This window comes from Pteronotus mesoamericanus, unplaced genomic scaffold, assembly GCF_021234165.1.
Source record: "Pteronotus mesoamericanus isolate MK-2021 breed Mesoamerican mustached bat unplaced genomic scaffold, CSHL_Meso_final scaffold_167, whole genome shotgun sequence".
NCBI lineage: Eukaryota > Metazoa > Chordata > Mammalia > Chiroptera > Mormoopidae > Pteronotus > Pteronotus mesoamericanus.
Window position 1 is genome coordinate 498,002 of NW_026555308.1, and position 17,252 is coordinate 515,253.

Genomic DNA, 17,252 nt, shown 5'->3' on the forward strand with positions numbered 1-17,252 from the left:
GAGCGCCTGCACAGCGTGTGCCCTGACCACCCTTCTGCTGAATCTGGGGGTATCCTGCAGGAGTCCAAGGGGCTCAGAGGCTTCCAGATGCTGTGACCATCTGCAGAGGCTGTGGGCTCCATGGGGCTAGAGCACCAGCGTCCCATCCACCCTGCTGTCCCCAGACCCCGCAACTGGCAACAAGGAAGCAGCAAAGTCACAGAGCACAGGACTGGGTTCCTCCCTCTTTGGCTCTGCCCTTCCAGGTGGCCCTCCCATCCCTTCTAGGATGCCCTCCTGAAGAGGGGCCGGCTGGATGCTCATGCTGCCCCTTCCATTCCTCCAAGGAGGTAAGAATCTGGAGCCCCCACAGCTAGGGACAAGGGCATCTCAGCGCTCACTCATGAAGGGAATGATCCATGTTCTGATGGAGGAGCCGGTGCTGGACCTACTTGTAGCTCTGTCTCCTGATGCTGTCCTGGCACCACAAAGTGGTGAGTGCAGGAGGTGCTCTTGCTGGAGGTAGCCCCAGCACACCTGCCTCTGGGACAAAAGCTGATGGGAAGGCCAGTGAACAGACTGCTTTTATGCCTCAGGCCTGGCATAGACTCTACCTGTGCAGGTGCTGGCAACAGGACCCCCCACTGAGCTTCTGATGACTATGCCCCAGGAAGCAGCATCTAAGACAAGGGGTCATCTGGGGCAGGCCCTCCCACCCGCAGCCACCTCTGCTGGCAGAACGACCTAGGATGGCGTAGGCAATGGGACAGATTCCTGCAGTCCTCAGGGTTCTCCAGCCCGAGTCCCATGGCCCACCCCTTTTCCCTGCCTCTGTCCTGGACAGGTGCTAGGGTTCAGAGGGTGGTGGGAGGAGCCTCACCACCAAGAGGCTGTGCCTACAGTTCCAAGAGCTGCTGCCAGAGAGTGCGAGCTGGTGCTTTATTAAAACCTGAAGCGGCCCAGGCTGGTGTGGCTCAGTGGATTGAGTGACGGCCTGCAGACCAAAGAGTTGCCAATTCAATTCCCCATCAGGGCACATGCCTGGGTTGTGGGCCAGGTTCCTGGTAGGGGGCGCACAAGAGGCAACCACACATTGATGTTTCTACCCCCGTCTTCTCCCTCCTTTCCCCTCTCTAAAAATAAAGTCTTTTAAAAAACAAAAATAAAACCTGACTCACTGAGGTGTCCTCATCACCCGATCAGCCATCATAGTGCTTATCCAGAGCCGGGTGCTTTTCTCCTGGGCCTTGAGGAAAAACCATTCCTCCCAACTGCCAGACCCTTTCCTTCCAGAAGCCCAGAGCCCTGACCTTCTCTAGGCAGAATGCCTTGTTCCCGGACAACTGCTGTGACATGTGCATGTCCCCACACTTCCCCTCACCATCTCCTGCTGTCAGAGGCCTGGAGTGGAGAGGCCAGGGTGACACTTCAGAGCAGAGTCTGGGGCACAGGCAGGAAGAATGGGGCAGCACCCTCCCTGCCCTCTACTGGCTGTGGGATCAACAGGATCGGCTTCCACCCCCAAACTTCAGAGGTGGAAACAACGCCCTCCCCAGCTCCCTGGAGGCCAGAGTTCCCATCCCTGTGGATTGGAGGAGCATATAGCGGGCACTAACCAGCGCATGCTCCATGCAGACACCAGCTTAGGTCCCCCAGCAACCCCCAGGATGGGCACCGCTATTTTACAAATGAGGGAAACTAAGGCCCAGAGCAGCAGAGGGGAGCAACAGGGCAGGGCAATTGAGCAACTGGCTTAGATAAACCTGACTTCAGTCTCAGAACAGATAGGGAGAATGAAGGGATTAGGCACAGATGAGGCCATTGTGCCAGTCCCTGGAAGTGTGTGTGGAGGGAAGCCCTGGGGAATCAACCTTTCCTAGGAAAGCTGAAGCTCAGGGCTGAGCTTGGGACCCAGCCTGTTGCTGTGCGGCCCAGCTCAAGCCCTTTTCCCTGTCTGGGCCTCAGTTTGCCTGTCTAAGAATGACGAAGTCTCCAGGGGCTTTCTGCCAACAGGTTAGTTAGTTTTAGGGCCGGTGCCTCTGATGCCTCTGGCCCTGCCCTTGGCACCACCCCTCTTCAAGCAGCCCCTCCTAACTTCCTGTTTACAGCAGCTGAGGCCTCAGCTCTTCCTACCAAGCCATCATGATCACCATGGCAACCAGACCGGTGTGTTTATTCCAACAGGTTGGCAGAACCTGACACAAAACTGCAGGGGTGAGGGGCACCAGCTCCAAGATCCTGGCTCAGGACTTGGCAGTCACCCAAGAAAGGACAAACTGAGTGGCACAGGGTCCAGGCTCCCTCTCCTGCTTCCCTGACTCATCTCTCACAAGCAGTTGATCACCTCCTGCCCCCATTTGCCTGACTGTCCTGGGTCAGAGCTTCTGGGAAAACCTAACCTGCAGTGCAGCCTCTAACCCCTCTGCAGTGCTGTTTCTCTCTCTCTCTCTCTCTCTCTCTCTCTCTCACACACACACACACACACACACACACACACACACACACACAGTAGTTCGACTGGCATAGGGTGGCACGGTTGTGAGTCTGGATCTGGAAGCTGAGACAGGTGGTAGCCCCATCAGAGCAGTGTCCGCCCCATCCTTGTGTAAGGGGGGGAAGCTCCCTGTAAGTGGACAATTCACTGAAAGGCACAGTTGTCATGGTTGGGCCTCCCTGCATGGAGCTATGCTCTGAGGCCCTACTCCCCCAGCCTTTGGCTCTCCCCTCAGCTTGCCTGACCCCTGGCCTTCCCAGAGAGAAATATCGTTGCCTCTGGGCCTGAGTCGTAGTGGGTTCCAGGCTTGTCGTTCTGTCCTTTGGGGTGAAAACTCCAAATCTCGGTCTGATCCCCAAGAACAAGGTGTTCTGAGGATCCAGCGGGATAGGCCAAAGGCAGAGCTGGGATCTGGGACCCTGTGCACCTCAGGAACAGAGGTCTACACAGCCTCCATGGTTCTCCACATGTAGTCCCGGGAGGCCCAGCAGCTTCTGGAGCTTTTCAGAAATGCAGATGTCCACCCCAACCCAGGCTTTTGGAACCTGTAGGTTTGGGGTGGCCCAGCAATGTGTTAACGGGATCTCTCTAGGAGACCACAGTGAAGTTTCAGAATGCTGTGGTGGACTTGGAGTGAGGAGTCCAGAAAGACACTGAAAGTGGGCTGGGAAATGCACAGGCTGGGTCCAGCTCAGGCCCTGGTGTTCCACAGGCTGTGTGACCAGGCCTGGGCCCAACCTGGGGTGTCTGGGGCTGCATCTGGATCACAGGGAGGATCACCCCAATAGGTAATCAGGGTTGTCATGGGGCACCCTGAGTTGATGACTGCAGCACCCATCGCCCAGCTTGCGGCCTCTCCCCCCTGAGAAGAGGGAGCCGTTAGGCGCGAGATGGCGAAGTTCCTGGGGTTGACACAGGGGACAGCAATGGGCTGGGAGGCCAACTCAGGAGATGGCTGCACAGCCCTGTCTGAGCTGCGGGCTGGTCGACGCTTTTTCTTTTTCGGTTTCAGCGACTCTATCTTCACTGCGGCCCTGGAGAGGGGGTCCTGACGCAGAGTGGAGCGTGCTCCCGGGTCTGCACCCACCTGTGGGTTGACTGACAGCCCAGCGTTCCGACCCCCGGGGGAGGGAGCTCCCTGGCCGGAGAGTAGGGGCGCAGAGACCCTCGCCTGGCCCCGCTGGGTGAGGGGCTCAGAGGTGCACAGGAAGGGGAGGGGGAGCTTGGGGCGGACCCGCAGCGGCGGGGGCGGGGCGAGCAGGCCAGGTCCCGCCCCGCCCCCAGCTCCCGCTGCAGCAGCGGTGGGCCAGCTGCGCTCAGTAGTGGGCGCGCGAGGCTGAAAGCAGTCGCTGTCCAGAGCGTCCTGGAGTCGGCGCGAACGGGGCGCCCGTAGGACCCCATCCCTACCCGCGCCCTGCCCACGGTGAGTGCTGTGACTCCGTCCCGCGCCGTCGAAGCTCAGCCGGAGCTCTCCTGGACGGACCTGGGATGCCGCCCCCTTGGGCTCCTCGGTGCGCACCGTGAGGAGGCACCGGGAGGCCCCCACGGAGGCTGAGGGCGGCGGGAGGTCACAAAGACGCGCCCCTGGCCCCGGGGAAACTAAGGCCGGTGCGTGCTCAGAGAAACGGGTCTCCGGCATTTCTACCCGCGCCCTGGGCGCCGTCCCCTAGGAACACAGAAGTAGGAGGGGGTCGGGGATGGGGAGGGCTGGTCAATCTGCCACGTGGGGGTCGGGAGGTGGTGGTGGGGGGAGTTGGGGCCAAAAACCCCGGAGACGCTTTGCGGTGTTTCCCAGGCAACCCACCAGGAAGAAGATGCCCCCAGCTCACACTGTCCTTCCCACCTTTGCGGTGGTCCTTGTAGGACCCCAACCTCCTCCAGATCTGTGTCAATGAAAGACCTGCCTGTCCCCTTCATCTACCCCATGGATCTATGGGGGCTCAAAAATATCTATATTCACCTAACTATCTTCCGAACTTCCCTGACCACCCTCCCTCCAGTGGGGGAAAGACCCCTACTGAACTGGAAGGCCCCGGGCTCCAACGGGGAGCACCGTGGGGAGCATCATGAAGGAGGGAGAGGAAGGAGAGGTATCAGTGAGAGAAGTGTGGGGAGAAACGTTGTGTGGAGACAGGTGAGTAAGGACAGGTAAGAGGAGGTCTCGGAGAAGAAGAATGAACTTACCAGGGTTGAATCATTTTGCATGCATTCATTCCAGAAGCATCTACCTAGCCCTTTACAGTTGGTCTCAGGCTTCATGGAGCTCTAAGAACACCTGCAGAGTTGGTTAAAATTCATACCCCCAGGCCTCTCCCCAGGGAGCAGCGTTTGTAATGGGCATTGCCCTCAAGCTGTGCAAGACAGCACTGTCTGGGAAATCAGCAAGGCCATGAAGAGTTGGGAGGCAGAAATCAACAAAAGAGAGTTGAAGGGGCAGTGGGGGCCATGTGGGGGCCAGGCTGGGAAGATAAGACCAAGAGGGCATGAAGAACTCGCATGTGAGACCAGCGGGATCCTGCCACACACAGCGCAGTGTCAGTGGACCCCCTACCCCCAAGTTGCCAAGGACCTAATTTCAGTAAGAAGGGTGTCCCAGCACTTTGAAAGTGTGTGCTACCTTTGAGGGTGCCCAGCTGGCCACTGGGGACACTGACTAGGGAGACCGATCTGGCTTTTTGGTTCAGCTCAGCTGCCCCAGACTCACCTGCTCTAGAATCATCCGAGAGGCTAGTGGGAAAGAGCTCAGGTCACTGGGCTCCTGCGTCACGTTTGTCTCTGAGATGTAGAGCCCCTGTAGCCCCTGTCACATGCAGACACAGCAACAGCTTCTGGAAGTGTGTGCCCAAAGTCAATTTAGGCCCCACTAGGGGGCCTAGACCCCTAGGTTTAGGAATCCTGGCTCTGGGAAACTCACCTGAGTCCTGGGCTGTGCAGTGGGACATCCATTTTGCAGTGTTGTCATTTCCCATTCAACCTGGGCCTTGGGGACAGCCAGGGGACAAGGCCAGCCTGATCATTTTTGCTTGCCTTCAGTGCCAGCATGACTGGCCTCAGTTTGGCTTGTTGGACCATTGGGGGCTGTGAATCTGGCCCTGGTGACTGGGCACTAGCAGGGATGTTCTGTGGTGCTGTCCATGGCCAGGGCGGTTGGACAGCTCGGGAAGGAGCCCCATTGGGGCCTATCACACCGACGGAGGCCCCCTGTAGCCCCGTGCCCATCTCGCTCCTGCCCCGTATGGGCTGGGGGGTCCTGGCAGCCAGTGACTGCTTCCTGGAGGGATGACTACAGGCCCACTGTTGATGACAACTCTGAGCGAGGTGCTGGCTGGCTCGCAGGGCCAACGCTGTTGGAGTCCATGAGGCCACCAACTGCCCAGGCAGCCCAGGATTGCCAGTAGAACCTGAGGCGTTTCTGAGCACTCACAATGAGCCGTCTCTCCCAGATGCCTGTGCCCAAATACTGCTGTTGCCCCCGTCTTGGCAATGGGCTGAGGGAGTAAGGAGGTAGGCTGGCCCACCCGGACCCAGGACTCAGGACGTGCCAGGAGCTTAGTGCTTGGACACAGGAACCAGGAAGACCTGGACTCCACCTCAGCCCACCTGCTGGCTCTGTGGCCTTGGGCAGCTTCCTAAGCCCAGGGCCTCGGTTTCCTCATCCAGATGAGGGGGACAGAGCGGCACCCCTCTCCAGGGCTGAGCGTTATCCTGTGAGACGTTGATGGGAAAATGCAGGTAGAGTGCTGCCCCGCTGTCACCTTGAATATTTTGTTTTCACAGACACCTCCATCCTTGCAGCTCAGGTCACTGGGCTCCTGCGTCACGTTTGTCTCTGAGATGTAGAGCCCCTGTAGCCCCTGTCACATGCAGACACAGCAACTGGCGGTTGCCCTGGCAACAGCTCAAGCAGTGGCTGCTCTCCTGGCTTTGGGGGCTGCTGTAGGAGCAGCTCCTTCCACTCAGCTAGAGAGAGGGAAGGGGCCTTTAACGCCCAGCCCCTGGGGACCTCACATCTGGTTGTAGGGGCAACAGCTTCTGGAAGCGTGTGCCCAAGTTGTAGAGCCCCTATCTTTGGGGAAGCTCCCAGGGGCAGAAAAGAGGTAGGGCCTCATTTCTGGTAACTCTACAGAGAGACAAGTTGCTTGTCTCTCCTCTCTGGAGGTGGTGGCCTGAGCTGGTGGGGTGTATAAACCAAGAACAGCAGCCCTAGACCACCACCAGGCGACAGATGGACAGACACAGCAGGAGCAGGGGCCTGGCTTGGTCAACAGTCAATTTAGGCCCCACCAGGTGCTAGGTGTGCACTGGCCCCAGCTCTCTCACCAGCACTTAAGATTCCAAGGAAGAGGCAGATGTTTGAGAGACTGCACGTACATGGACACGATCCCTGAGCAGTAGCCCCATCCAGGGAGGGTGGCCTGGCCATGCAGGGCAGAAGTGGCCTCATCTGGCATTCCCAACACTAAATGCCCATGAGACCCGGGCTAGTAGATCCATCTGGCTGAGTCCCCATTTCTTATTTTGTCAAGTGGAAATGACGGCAGCTCCTGCCCAGGCTGATGTGCCTGGCCTGGAGGCACCCTCAATAGGTGGACAAGTTCCCATCAACAAGGAAGGGAGACCCAGGCAGCTGCCAGAGCAGAGGCCCTGTGCTGCTGTCAGGGGAGCAAGGTGTGCTCTGCACCAGAGGCCGGCAAGCCTGGGCATGGAGCCGAGGGTGTGCACCGAGCAAACAGAGGTGGCCTGGCAGAGGGCCTGAACCTTGCCTTGATAGTTTTCAGGGGGAGCAAGGGGGATACTCTGGTGTTTGAGGGAGGTAGAGGGCCAGTTGGTGCACAACCAGGGGAGAGGTGGGTGCCTGGCTAGACAGTGCAGTGGAAGGGGTGGGCATGAGGGACAAGGGACAGCAGCGGCTTAGCTGTCATCCTGCCCTTCCTCCTGAGGTCTGCAGAGAACGCTGAGCTTCCTGAAGGAGACATGCAGGTGTCACCTCAAACTGGGCCTTCTCCCCTGCCATAGGCTGGCTAGGCAAGAGAGCCTAGTGTCAGCCATGAGCAGAAGCAGCGAGGCTTCTCGGAGGAAGCCAGGGCCCTGCCGCCTGAACAAAAGGTGTCTCTTACTCAGAGGTGCCTGATGCTGGGGTCACTGTCTCCAGACCCTCCCAGGGCTACAGACTTGTTCAGCCTGAGCCCTGTCCCCCACACAGATTCTGGACACAAAGAGCAGAATGACCAAGACTGAATTGGCTTCAGAGGGCATAGGCAGGGGGCTGTGGGGCCCAGGCTCCATTCCTCTCTTGGTAGAGGGCCCTTCCTGTGCTAACTGTGGCAGCTGGGCTGCCCCAAGGCACAGTGTCTCGGCTGCCATTTCAACATGGGGCACTTGGAGCAGGACAACACAGGGAGAAGGGGCCGTGGCTCCATACCTCGCACCTTCCAGAAGGAGCAGGACCTGTCCCGTGTTCACGTTCCCAAAGATTGCAGGGAACAGGGTCTGCTTTGGGCGGCAGTCCAAATGGTGAGGATGGGGCGCTGGCCCTGCTGCACCTGATGATGGGTGAAAACCCCCGGGCCGTCCCTCCCGTGCCTCCTGGCCACACAGGAGCGGGGGCACAGACTTTGCAGGGCACTGCGTCGCTTTTTACAGCCTCGTCCCATCCCCAGAGCCACCCTGCAGGGGTTTCCCATTTTGCAGATTGGGATATTGTCAAGTGAAAATGACAGTGCCCTCTGCCCAGACCGATGACGAAGAGAGAACAGGTGACTTGACAGGAGCCCTCATGGCCCCCTGGGCGCCGACGCAGTCCAGGGTCGGGGGTGGGCTCTGGGACCTCTGCCCACCCAACCCCCTGCCTCTGGTGGCCATGACGGTGCCAGCCGTTGCTCTCCCAGAGGTGCCCCATTCCTGGGCTCATGGCTTCTGTTGGTTTTTGGTTAATTTAGTAATTGCACAGTGTGGCATGTGATGTGCTGATTGGGGGCTGTACAGCAATGCTGAACAAATGAAGGAGCAGACGACTAGAAGCCACACCATCTCTGCCTGCAGGTCACCCACCATGTCCACCTTGCTGGAGATCAAGAGCAGCGTGCTCAGGCAGGTGCAGGTCTGCCCGTCCTTCCGCCGGAGGACTGAGGAGGAGCCGGGGAGCACCAGCACCGATCCGCAGGAGCCTACCACGGGGGCCTGGTGGGTGCCCCATGGCCCAAAGGGAGCGTAGGAGGGTCTGAAGCCAAGGCTGCGGAGTGCCCTGTGGACATGACGCTGTGCCCCGAGGCAGGCCTTGAGCCCTGTGGGCTGGTGGATGGTCCTGAGCTGGGACACATGTGCTGTGAGCCCTGAGGTTTGGGGAGTGTCTGTTGACCCCAAGTCTGGCCTTTCTCGGCAGGAAACCAGGGGATGGTGTGGAGTTCTTCACCCAGATGCGCCTCATCCTGAAGAAGGGGGAAGGCAGACGGGGCCTGCCATGCCCTGAGGTGAGGTCAGGGCTCGGGCACTGCCATGTAGCACGGGGTGCACTATGCCAGGCCTCCCCACATGCCCTCTCCGCGTCCTGCCTCCACCCTGCCACTCACTCCCTCCAGCCAGCCGCAGGATCGTCACCTTGGGAGACTCTCATCCAAGTTCTCCCCTCTTAGGTCCTGTTGCGCAGCAGCTCACCAGCCCCCACCGAGCCCATGGACCCCAACCGTGGCCTGAGAACCCTGACTCAGGAGGAGGTAAGAGGGATGAGGTTCTGATCCTAGGGTGGGACTGAGAGCACCTACTGTGTGCCAGGCTCAGAGTCTGGGAATTGGTGGACAGCAAAGATGGCTAGGGTGGTGGCCAGGCCTCCCCATGGGAGCAAGTAAGGAGCAGAGGTCAGGGATGAGTGGGGGCCCCCAGCGGAGGGCTGTGCAGGGGCAACGGCACCGCGGCAGGGAGTGGGCTCTGCCAGTGACAGCAGCTGCTGCGGGCTGGGGGCTGGACGCGGGGTGGGTCCAAGGAGCCTAAGGGTAGACAATGGTGTGGAGGCAAGGGACTCAGGGCGTGCTCCCCACACCACCCACAGGTAGAGATGCTCTACGAAGAAGCCCTGTACACCGTCCTTTATCGTGCAGGGACCATGGGCCCTGACCTGGTAGACAACCAGGAGGCCCTGCTGAGCTACCTACAGCAGGTGAGCACCATTGGCCCTGCTTATCTCGCTCTTAAGAGGACCAATACCACTGCCCCTCTCTAACCCCCTCCCCCACCTGCTGACATCAATGTCACCTGAACAACATACACAGATGTAGTCCATGTACACAACACACACATGTGCGTGTGCACAGGCAGACACACATACTGTCTGACAGGCCCACCCAGAAGGATAGACAGACACACAACACATAGAAGGGTAGAAAGAAGGATGGACACATGTTTCATCTTCACCTGTATGTGCTCCCTGAACCTGTAACATTTGCAGTCAGGTATCCCTGGCTGAGGCCATGCCTGAGGTCCCCAGGGTGATGACCAGCCTCACTTTGGGGGTCACTTGGGCCCTCACCTGTCTGTCCTCTCCAGGTGTTTGGCACCAGCCCCAAGCAGCATGCAGAGGCCATTGAGTGTGTGAAGAAAGCCAAGGTGAGGCTGCCACCTGACTGTGCAGAGCCACCCAGCCACAGTGCCCGTGTTCAGGGACTTGGTGGGGACATAGGAAAGGGTCCTGTTATGTTCACACTAAACTCCTAGAGACCCCTCAGCCCCTCTCTGCCCACAGGCCCCCACATATGCTCTGAAAGTGTCTGTCATGCGTGCCAAGAACCTGCTGGCCAAAGACCCCAACGGTGAGTGAGGACCTGCTGGGATGTTAGCTGCACCCAGACCTGGTGCCCGTGGAGGGGAGGAGGGCCTGGGGTTGGGGACTGAGACACTTGCTGTGTCCCAGGCTTCAGTGATCCATACTGCATGCTGGGCATCCTGCCGGCCTCGGGCACCCCGCGGGAGCCAGGCCCACACAAGGAGCAGCGCTTCAGCTTCCGCAAGGGTGCCAAGCGTGGCAGTCCACTGCCAGCTAAGTGCATCCAGGTCACCGAGGTCAAGAGCAGTACCCTGAACCCTGTCTGGAAGGAGCACTTCCTCTTGTAAGGCCCCTCGCCCAGCAGGATGGTCGGGCAGGGGACTATTAGCAGTGCCAGAGCCAGTCCTGGGGATGAGTGTGGGAGGCTGTGACCGGGGGGGTGACAGCTCACAGCTGCATGTGGTCTCAGTCAGTGTCTATCCCACAGAACCAAGGGGACTGGTCATATGCCCACTTTCCAAAGGAGAAAACTAAGGATCAGAGAGAGGCATCATGTCCCCATGGCCACACAGCCTGTTATCGACACCTCCCTGTGGCTCCTGAAATTGTCCCTGCCCCAGCTCTGGGCAGAGGGTCACCTCAGACCCTCATGGGTATCTCTCTGTTTACCTTGTAGTGAGATTGAGGACGTCAGCACAGACCAGCTGCATCTGGACATCTGGTATAGGGGGTGTGGGCGCCTCTGGTCTGAGGGTAGTGGGAGGGGACACTCAGGGCCAGTCTGGGCTCCAGACAAGCCAGGTACCCCCAACCACCCAGGGACCATGACGATGATGTATCCCTGGTGGAAGCATGCAGGAAACTAAATGAAGTCATCGGCCTGAAGGGCATGAGCAGGTACAACAGATGGGACCATGTGCCCTGACTGCCGCAGCTGATGGTTGCTCCTGGTAGATCATAGGTGTGACACCCACCTTGCTGTGCCCAGGTATTTTAAACAGATTGTCAAGTCAGCCCGTGCAAATGGGAGGGCTGGGCCCACAGAGGACCACACTGACGACTTCCTGGGCTGCCTCAACATACCAATCTGGGTGAGTGGGCACAGAGGCTTCACTCACAGAACGTCTGCTTGTGGGTGCCTCACCTTCCTGGTATACTGCCAGGGGCTATGTCCTGTGATCCCCCCCAAAGTCTACTGTCCTTCGTGAGCTGGGGGGAAAACCTTACTGACGGGGGAAAGAACAGCCTCCTAGAGCCTGTCTGTCCAGGCACCTCTGAAAATCGCGCCAGTTCAATGGGAAGCGCGGAGGCCTATGTTCTCCCCACAGTTCCACAGCGTCTATTGTGATAGGAAAAGGAGATAGGAATTGCCAGTCTGAACCCCATTCCGGCAGGAGGTGCCTGTTGCTGGTGAGGACCGATGGTTCAAGCTGGAACCACGTTCCAGCGCCTCCCGGGTGCAGGGAGACTGCCAGCTGGTGCTCAAGCTGATCACCACGCAGGTGAGGAGCCGGGGGGGAGGGGGGAATCGTGGGGACCCAAGCCCTGCACCCCAGGCCGTGGCTCGGGCACTGGTAAAGGAGGCCTCTGCATTCCAGAGGGACACGGGCATGAGCCAGCGCGGGCGGTCGGGCTTCCTTTCCTACTTGCTGCTGCTTAGCCGTCTGCTGCAGTTCGAGCACCGACCCGACGAGGTAGAGGCGCCCTGGGGACCCTGGGGCAGCCAGGGATGACTTGGGGAGGACAAGCGGTGAGGGACCACGAGCAGGAGGGGTAGAAGTCTCCCACCTCCACCCACACCCGGCCCCTCCCCTAGCCGAACTCGAGCAGCTGGCGAGGCGAACTCAGTGGGCCTGCGGCCACCGTGCTGTGCCTGCACGGAGCGCAAAACAACTTGTCTGCGCTGCAACTGGCGGTGCTGTGAGTGGGCCAGACTGATGGCGAAGGGTCGGGCGGTGGCAGTGAGTGGGCAGGGCATGAGAGGGGGCGTTTCCCGCGAGTGGGCGGGGCGCTTGGGGTTCCCTTGGTTGTGGGAGTTTGGTCCTACGTCGCTGCCTTAGCTCTGGGCCGGGCCCCCACAGGCACTGGCAGGTCAGCAGCCGCCACCATCAGACCTGCACCCTGGACTACGGCTACCTGCTGGGACTTCTGGAGGACATGCAGGCGCACTGGGAGGAGGCGGCCTCGCTGCCTCAGGAGCAGGTGGGCTTTCGCCGTGCGGCCTGATGTGCTCTGGGCGGTCTCAGACTAAGGCAGGCAGTGAGGGGCAGAGTTCTCTTTTTGTTCAGTGTACGACCCGCGAAGGCAGTAGGAGGAGGTTGAAAACAAACAAACTGCATGATATAGGAGAAAGCAAGTGTTATGCGGTATGCAATACCGACATTAAGGATGTGGAGGAAGGTCAATGCACTTCAGCTGGTGAACAACGAAGTGGACAGAGTAGGGGCAACAGCAGGTGGTGCATACGCGAGGCCATCTGTGCCGCTAGGGGGAGCTATGGAGGCTGAGACTGGAAAGGCTAGCAGGAAGAGAACCGCGGGCTTGGAAGCTGCTCCTCAGAGCAGAGCTTGGCTGACCTGCTGGCCCCGCCTGGCGGAGGGCCTGAGGGATCAGCCACGAAGGGCCCTGTACCGCAGGAGGAGAGCCTGGCTGACAGCTTCTCTGCCTTCTCTGAGTTCGCGCTGCGGCTACTGCGCCAGCTCCGGGACTACTTCCCTGCCACCAATAGCACAGCTATACACCGCCTGGAGCTGCTGCTCAAGTGGGTACTGCCGCTAGCACGAGGTGGGGTAGGGGACCAGGTGGGGCAGCCAGCAGTCAGCTGTGGCTCCTCACCTAGGTGTTTGGACAAGCTGCAGCTCTTCCAGCCTTCCTTTGAAATCTGCCCCTTTGAGACCGAGCTAAACATGGACATCGCTGCTGCCCTGAAAGTGCGTCTGGCAGGCTGGTCTGGGTTAACTGCCCAGCCCCTGCCCTGCGCCTCTCAGCCGCCCGTGCCCCGCCCACCAGCCCTGGACCTGCTGTAATTCAGGGTCTGTGCCCTTCATTGCCCATCTTCATTCCCACCCACCACACTGCTTTGGTGGTTTCCCTTGCAGAGAGGCAACCGTGAATGGTATGACAGGCTCCTGAATGCTAAGAGTCCTCGAGAGCAGGTACAGTTCAGAGAAGGCATGGCCATGCAGGGGTGAAGGGGGGTAGGGAGCGGGTGGGTGCAGGCCAAGAGGCCAGTGTGAACATTGCTTCTTTGCAGCCAGGGCTGCAGCGACTTGCTGGGCTGGTGGAGCTGGTTGACGCCATCTACGAGGACCTGCAGTCCTGCTACAGCATCTATGCCAGCCTCTTCCACAGGTGGTGCTCAGAACTCTTCCTGCTGCCCCTGCACCCATCCCCTCAAGTGCTGCCAGGGACAGGGGCGAGCAGGTGTCTGAGGATGTGTTCTTTGCAGCATCATCAAGATCGACTTCTTCACTCTCACCTTCCGGCAGCTGGAGCGGCTGGTGAGGCAGGGGCGTGGGGAGAGGTTTCCTGGCTGGGAAGGGGCCTGGGTTTCCTCGTTGCTGGCAGCCTGACTCCACCTTTCTGGGCAGGTAGCAGAAGAGGTGTGGGTACTGACGGAGGAGCTGAGCCTCAAAATGACCCTCGAGGTGGCGTCACAGCTCTTCGAGCTCTACCTGTCCCTGGCAGACATCCAGCGCTTTTGGAGTAACATCCTCGGCCGGTAGGTGTCCTATCCCACCTACTCCCTTCCTGCTCCCCTACCTGTCCCCCGTCCCACCTGCACCCTCCCTACCCCACCTACCTTATCCCCCCCGGCTTCCCCTCCCTCACATGCTCCCCTCCCCCGCGTTTTCTAGCTTCCTCTAGGAGGGCTCTGGAACAGGAGCCCAAGCGCCTTGTGCAGGAGGCTCTCCTGGGTACTCTTTAGGCCAGGGACCCTGGGCCATGCCAGCTCAGGGTGTCTGAGTTGGACATGCTTTGACTGGCTTCCTGCCACAGGGACAGCCGCTCCCTGGCCTTGGCCGGCATCCATGTCCCATTCCTACCTGCTGTGAAGCTCTGGCTACAAGTGCTGAGGGACCAGGCCAAATGGAGGCTTCAGGGAGCTGTTGATGTTGACACAGTGAGTGAGCACCCAGTCCAAGAGTATTGGGACCTACTCCGGGCCCCCTATAACTCAGGCCTCCTCTTGCCTTCCCAGCTGGAGCTTATGGACACCTCCTCCAAGCACAGCAGCTCTGCGGCCACTGCGAGTCTCTGTTTCAGCCACATCCAGGAGCTGTGGGCCTACCTGGCATGGCCAGACCCTGCCCAGGCCCAGGTGTTGGGCACCCAGCTTAGCCAGGTGGGAACTACAGCCTGAGAATGGGTCAGGGTCCAGAGCGGCAGCAGGGCCAGAGGATGTGGCTCACAGCTCTCAAGCCTGTGTCCTCCCAGGACCTGTGCGAGGCCGCCGTCTTCTATACCGAGCTGCTGCGGAAGAAGGTGGACACTCAACCCAGGGCCTCAGGCGAGGCAGTGAGCGAGCCAGTGAGTGAGATGGCAGCAAGTGAATGGGGGCAGGAGGCTGGGGGGGCCACCCCATGACCACTGCCTCCCCCCATTTGACGCATCTCTCCAGCTCTGCGTGGTCCTCAACAACGTGGAGCTCCTGCGCAGGGCTGTTGGCCAGGCACTTCGAGGCCTGGCATGGGCAGAGGGGGCCTCGGGGCTCCCTGGAGGGCTCCCACGCACCCTTCTCAGCTGCACACAGACCCTGGATGAGGACCTGCAGCGGGAGGCCTGCACTGTGACTGCGCACCTGACCTCCAAGGTGGGCAAGGGGGGTGGGGCGGGGCCCTGACTCTCCTCTGCGCCACCACTGCCCTCAGTGCTGAGCACTGTCCTCCCTCAGATGGTGGGTGACATCAGAAAGTACATGCAGCACATCAGCCTCTCACCTGACTCCATCCAGAATGATGAGGTGAGTGCTTTGCCAGCTGAGGGCTCAGCCTGGTGGGCAGTGTGTGTGTGGTGGGACCAGCTGCAGTCTGACTCTGAGGACCCTCCCCACAGGCTGTGGCCCCTCTCATGAAGTACCTGGATGAGAAGCTGGCCCTGCTGAAAGCCTTGTTGGTGAAGGAGAACCTGAACAGGTATGGTCTTGGCCAGATGGAGAGGGGCAGACCAGAGTCCAGTCACAGATTCTGTGTCCCTGCAGGGTGCTGGAAGCCCTCTGGGAGCTGCTCCTGCAGGCCATTCTGCAGGCACTGGGCACCAACCTCGACGTCTCTGCCGACTTCTACAGCCGCTTCCACTTCACACTGGAGGTAGAACCTCGTCAGGGGCCCCCTTCCCCTGCTGGGCTCCAGGGGACGAGGCTGCTGCCCCTGCTCTGGGACGCCTTGTTTGCCCAGTTTGGACAGCTCCTCCTCTGGGAACCCGCCAGGGCAGCGTATCCTCCCCGCCTGCCCACTTGGAACCGCAGCACCTGGGCTCCGTTAAGACAGCTGTCTGGCCTCAGGCACCAGCACTTTCCCAAACTTCTTGGGGGCTTCTTATTCTCCCCTCAGTATGACAAGTGGCTCTTCCCTGGGCTCCCAAGATCCCAGTGCTACTCAAACTCAAGGCTCCACCTGTCTTGGTCCACTGCCACCAGCACATGACACAATTTGACACCTCTTCCTTCTTGCCCTGACCTAGGCCCTTGTCACTTTTTTCCATGCGGATGGACATGGTCTGTCCCTGGAAAACCTGAAGGATGGAAGCTACAAGGTGAGGCCTAGTCCTGGGCCAATGCCCTGCATTAGCCCCTGTGCCTTCAGGAGCCCGTGGGCTGGTGGAGTCGGTGCCCATCTTCTTCCCTCCTCCCCCTGCAGAAGTTGGAGGAGGAGCTGCGTCTACACAAGTGCTCCACCCGCGAGTGTATCGAGCAGTATTACCTGGACAAACTCAAGCAGGTATACAGCCCAGGTGTGGGCACAATGCCTTGCCCGGGACCCCTTGAACTGGGCTCACTGGCCTGGGAACTCTTTTGCAGAGGTCCCTGGGACAGAACAGGTGCGGGCGCCTGAGTGTTCGCTGCTACTATGAGGCAGCCGAGCAGCGGCTGGTGGTGGAGGTACTGCATGCTGCTGACCTGCTCCCCCTGGATGCCAATGGTGAGGGGCAGAGGCATGGCCGGGTGGGAACAGGCCAGTGGGATGGTGGCAGTCTGCTCACATCCCTGCCCCCCAGGCCTGAGCGACCCCTTTGTAATCGTGGAGCTGGGCCCACCACACCTCTTCCCGATGGTCCACAGCCAGAGGACCCAGGTCAAAAGCCGTACACTGCACCCGGTGTATGATGAGCTCTTCTACTTGTGAGTGTTGCCCCTACCTGCTCAACACCCAGCCACAGAGGGATCAGAGCTTTAGGTGACTGCCCTCTGCTTGCAGTTCCGTGCCAGCAGAGGCGTGCCGCCGCCCCAGTGCCTGTGTGCTGTTTACGGTCATGGACCATGACTGGTTGTCCACCAATGACTTTGAAGGGGAGGCAGCCCTTGCCTTGGGCAGCATCGGCGGCATTGTACGACCCCAGGTTGGGGGTAGCACAAGGGCTGGACAGCCTGTCACTCTGCATCTCCGCCGGCCCAGAGCCCAGGGTGAGTGGGGGAGGCCAGGGGGCGGTAGGTCTAAGGGCTGGCAGGGCCTGACGCTGCCCCTGCCGTCTTGCCTGCAGTGAGGTCTACACTGAGGATGCTGGAGGGCCGCGCCAACAGGGAGGCACAGGAGTTTGTCAAGAGACTCAGGGAGCTGGAGAAGTTCATGGAGGCAGACCCATGAGCCCCCTGCAGCTGCCAGCCCCAGAAACTCCCCAAGTCCCCATAGCGTCATCTCACCCTATGGTCAGCTTAGTAATGTCAGGACTCGTGGCGCCCCCGCCCCCCCTGCTGTGTGGCATCGTGCTGTGGCTGGGCCTTCTGGCTCCCGTCTGCCCTGGCGTGTCCATGTGGTATGTGCTGTGAATCCCTTGCACCCAGCAAGCACCCCCGAACCCTGTATC

General features: G+C 59.9%; 1 protein-coding gene across 2 annotated transcripts; it reads left to right on the forward strand.

Moving 5' to 3' along the window:
- The first annotated feature begins 8,519 nt into the window (after window positions 1-8,519).
- On the forward strand, window positions 8,520-17,032 carry BAIAP3 (BAI1 associated protein 3). Of its 2 annotated transcripts, XM_054589188.1 has the most exons (33): window positions 8,520-8,656; window positions 8,856-8,943; window positions 9,106-9,186; window positions 9,519-9,626; window positions 10,013-10,072; window positions 10,209-10,275; window positions 10,377-10,572; window positions 10,906-10,950; window positions 11,049-11,126; window positions 11,218-11,320; window positions 11,624-11,731; window positions 11,828-11,923; window positions 12,046-12,149; window positions 12,311-12,431; window positions 12,866-12,990; window positions 13,069-13,159; window positions 13,328-13,384; window positions 13,483-13,580; window positions 13,678-13,729; window positions 13,820-13,950; window positions 14,229-14,352; window positions 14,431-14,574; window positions 14,667-14,759; window positions 14,851-15,042; window positions 15,124-15,192; window positions 15,285-15,364; window positions 15,430-15,538; window positions 15,912-15,983; window positions 16,088-16,168; window positions 16,249-16,369; window positions 16,446-16,569; window positions 16,646-16,851; window positions 16,929-17,032. In XM_054589188.1, the coding sequence occupies exons 1-33, from the start codon at window positions 8,526-8,528 to the stop codon at window positions 17,030-17,032; spliced, it is 3,459 nt and encodes a 1,152-aa protein (XP_054445163.1). In that variant the 5' UTR covers window positions 8,520-8,525. The 2 variants fall into 2 exon arrangements, with proteins under 2 accessions (XP_054445163.1, XP_054445162.1); XM_054589187.1 differs by lacking the exon at window positions 11,624-11,731 and having other exon boundaries at window positions 8,526-8,656.
- The last annotated feature ends 220 nt before the right edge of the window (window positions 17,033-17,252 follow it).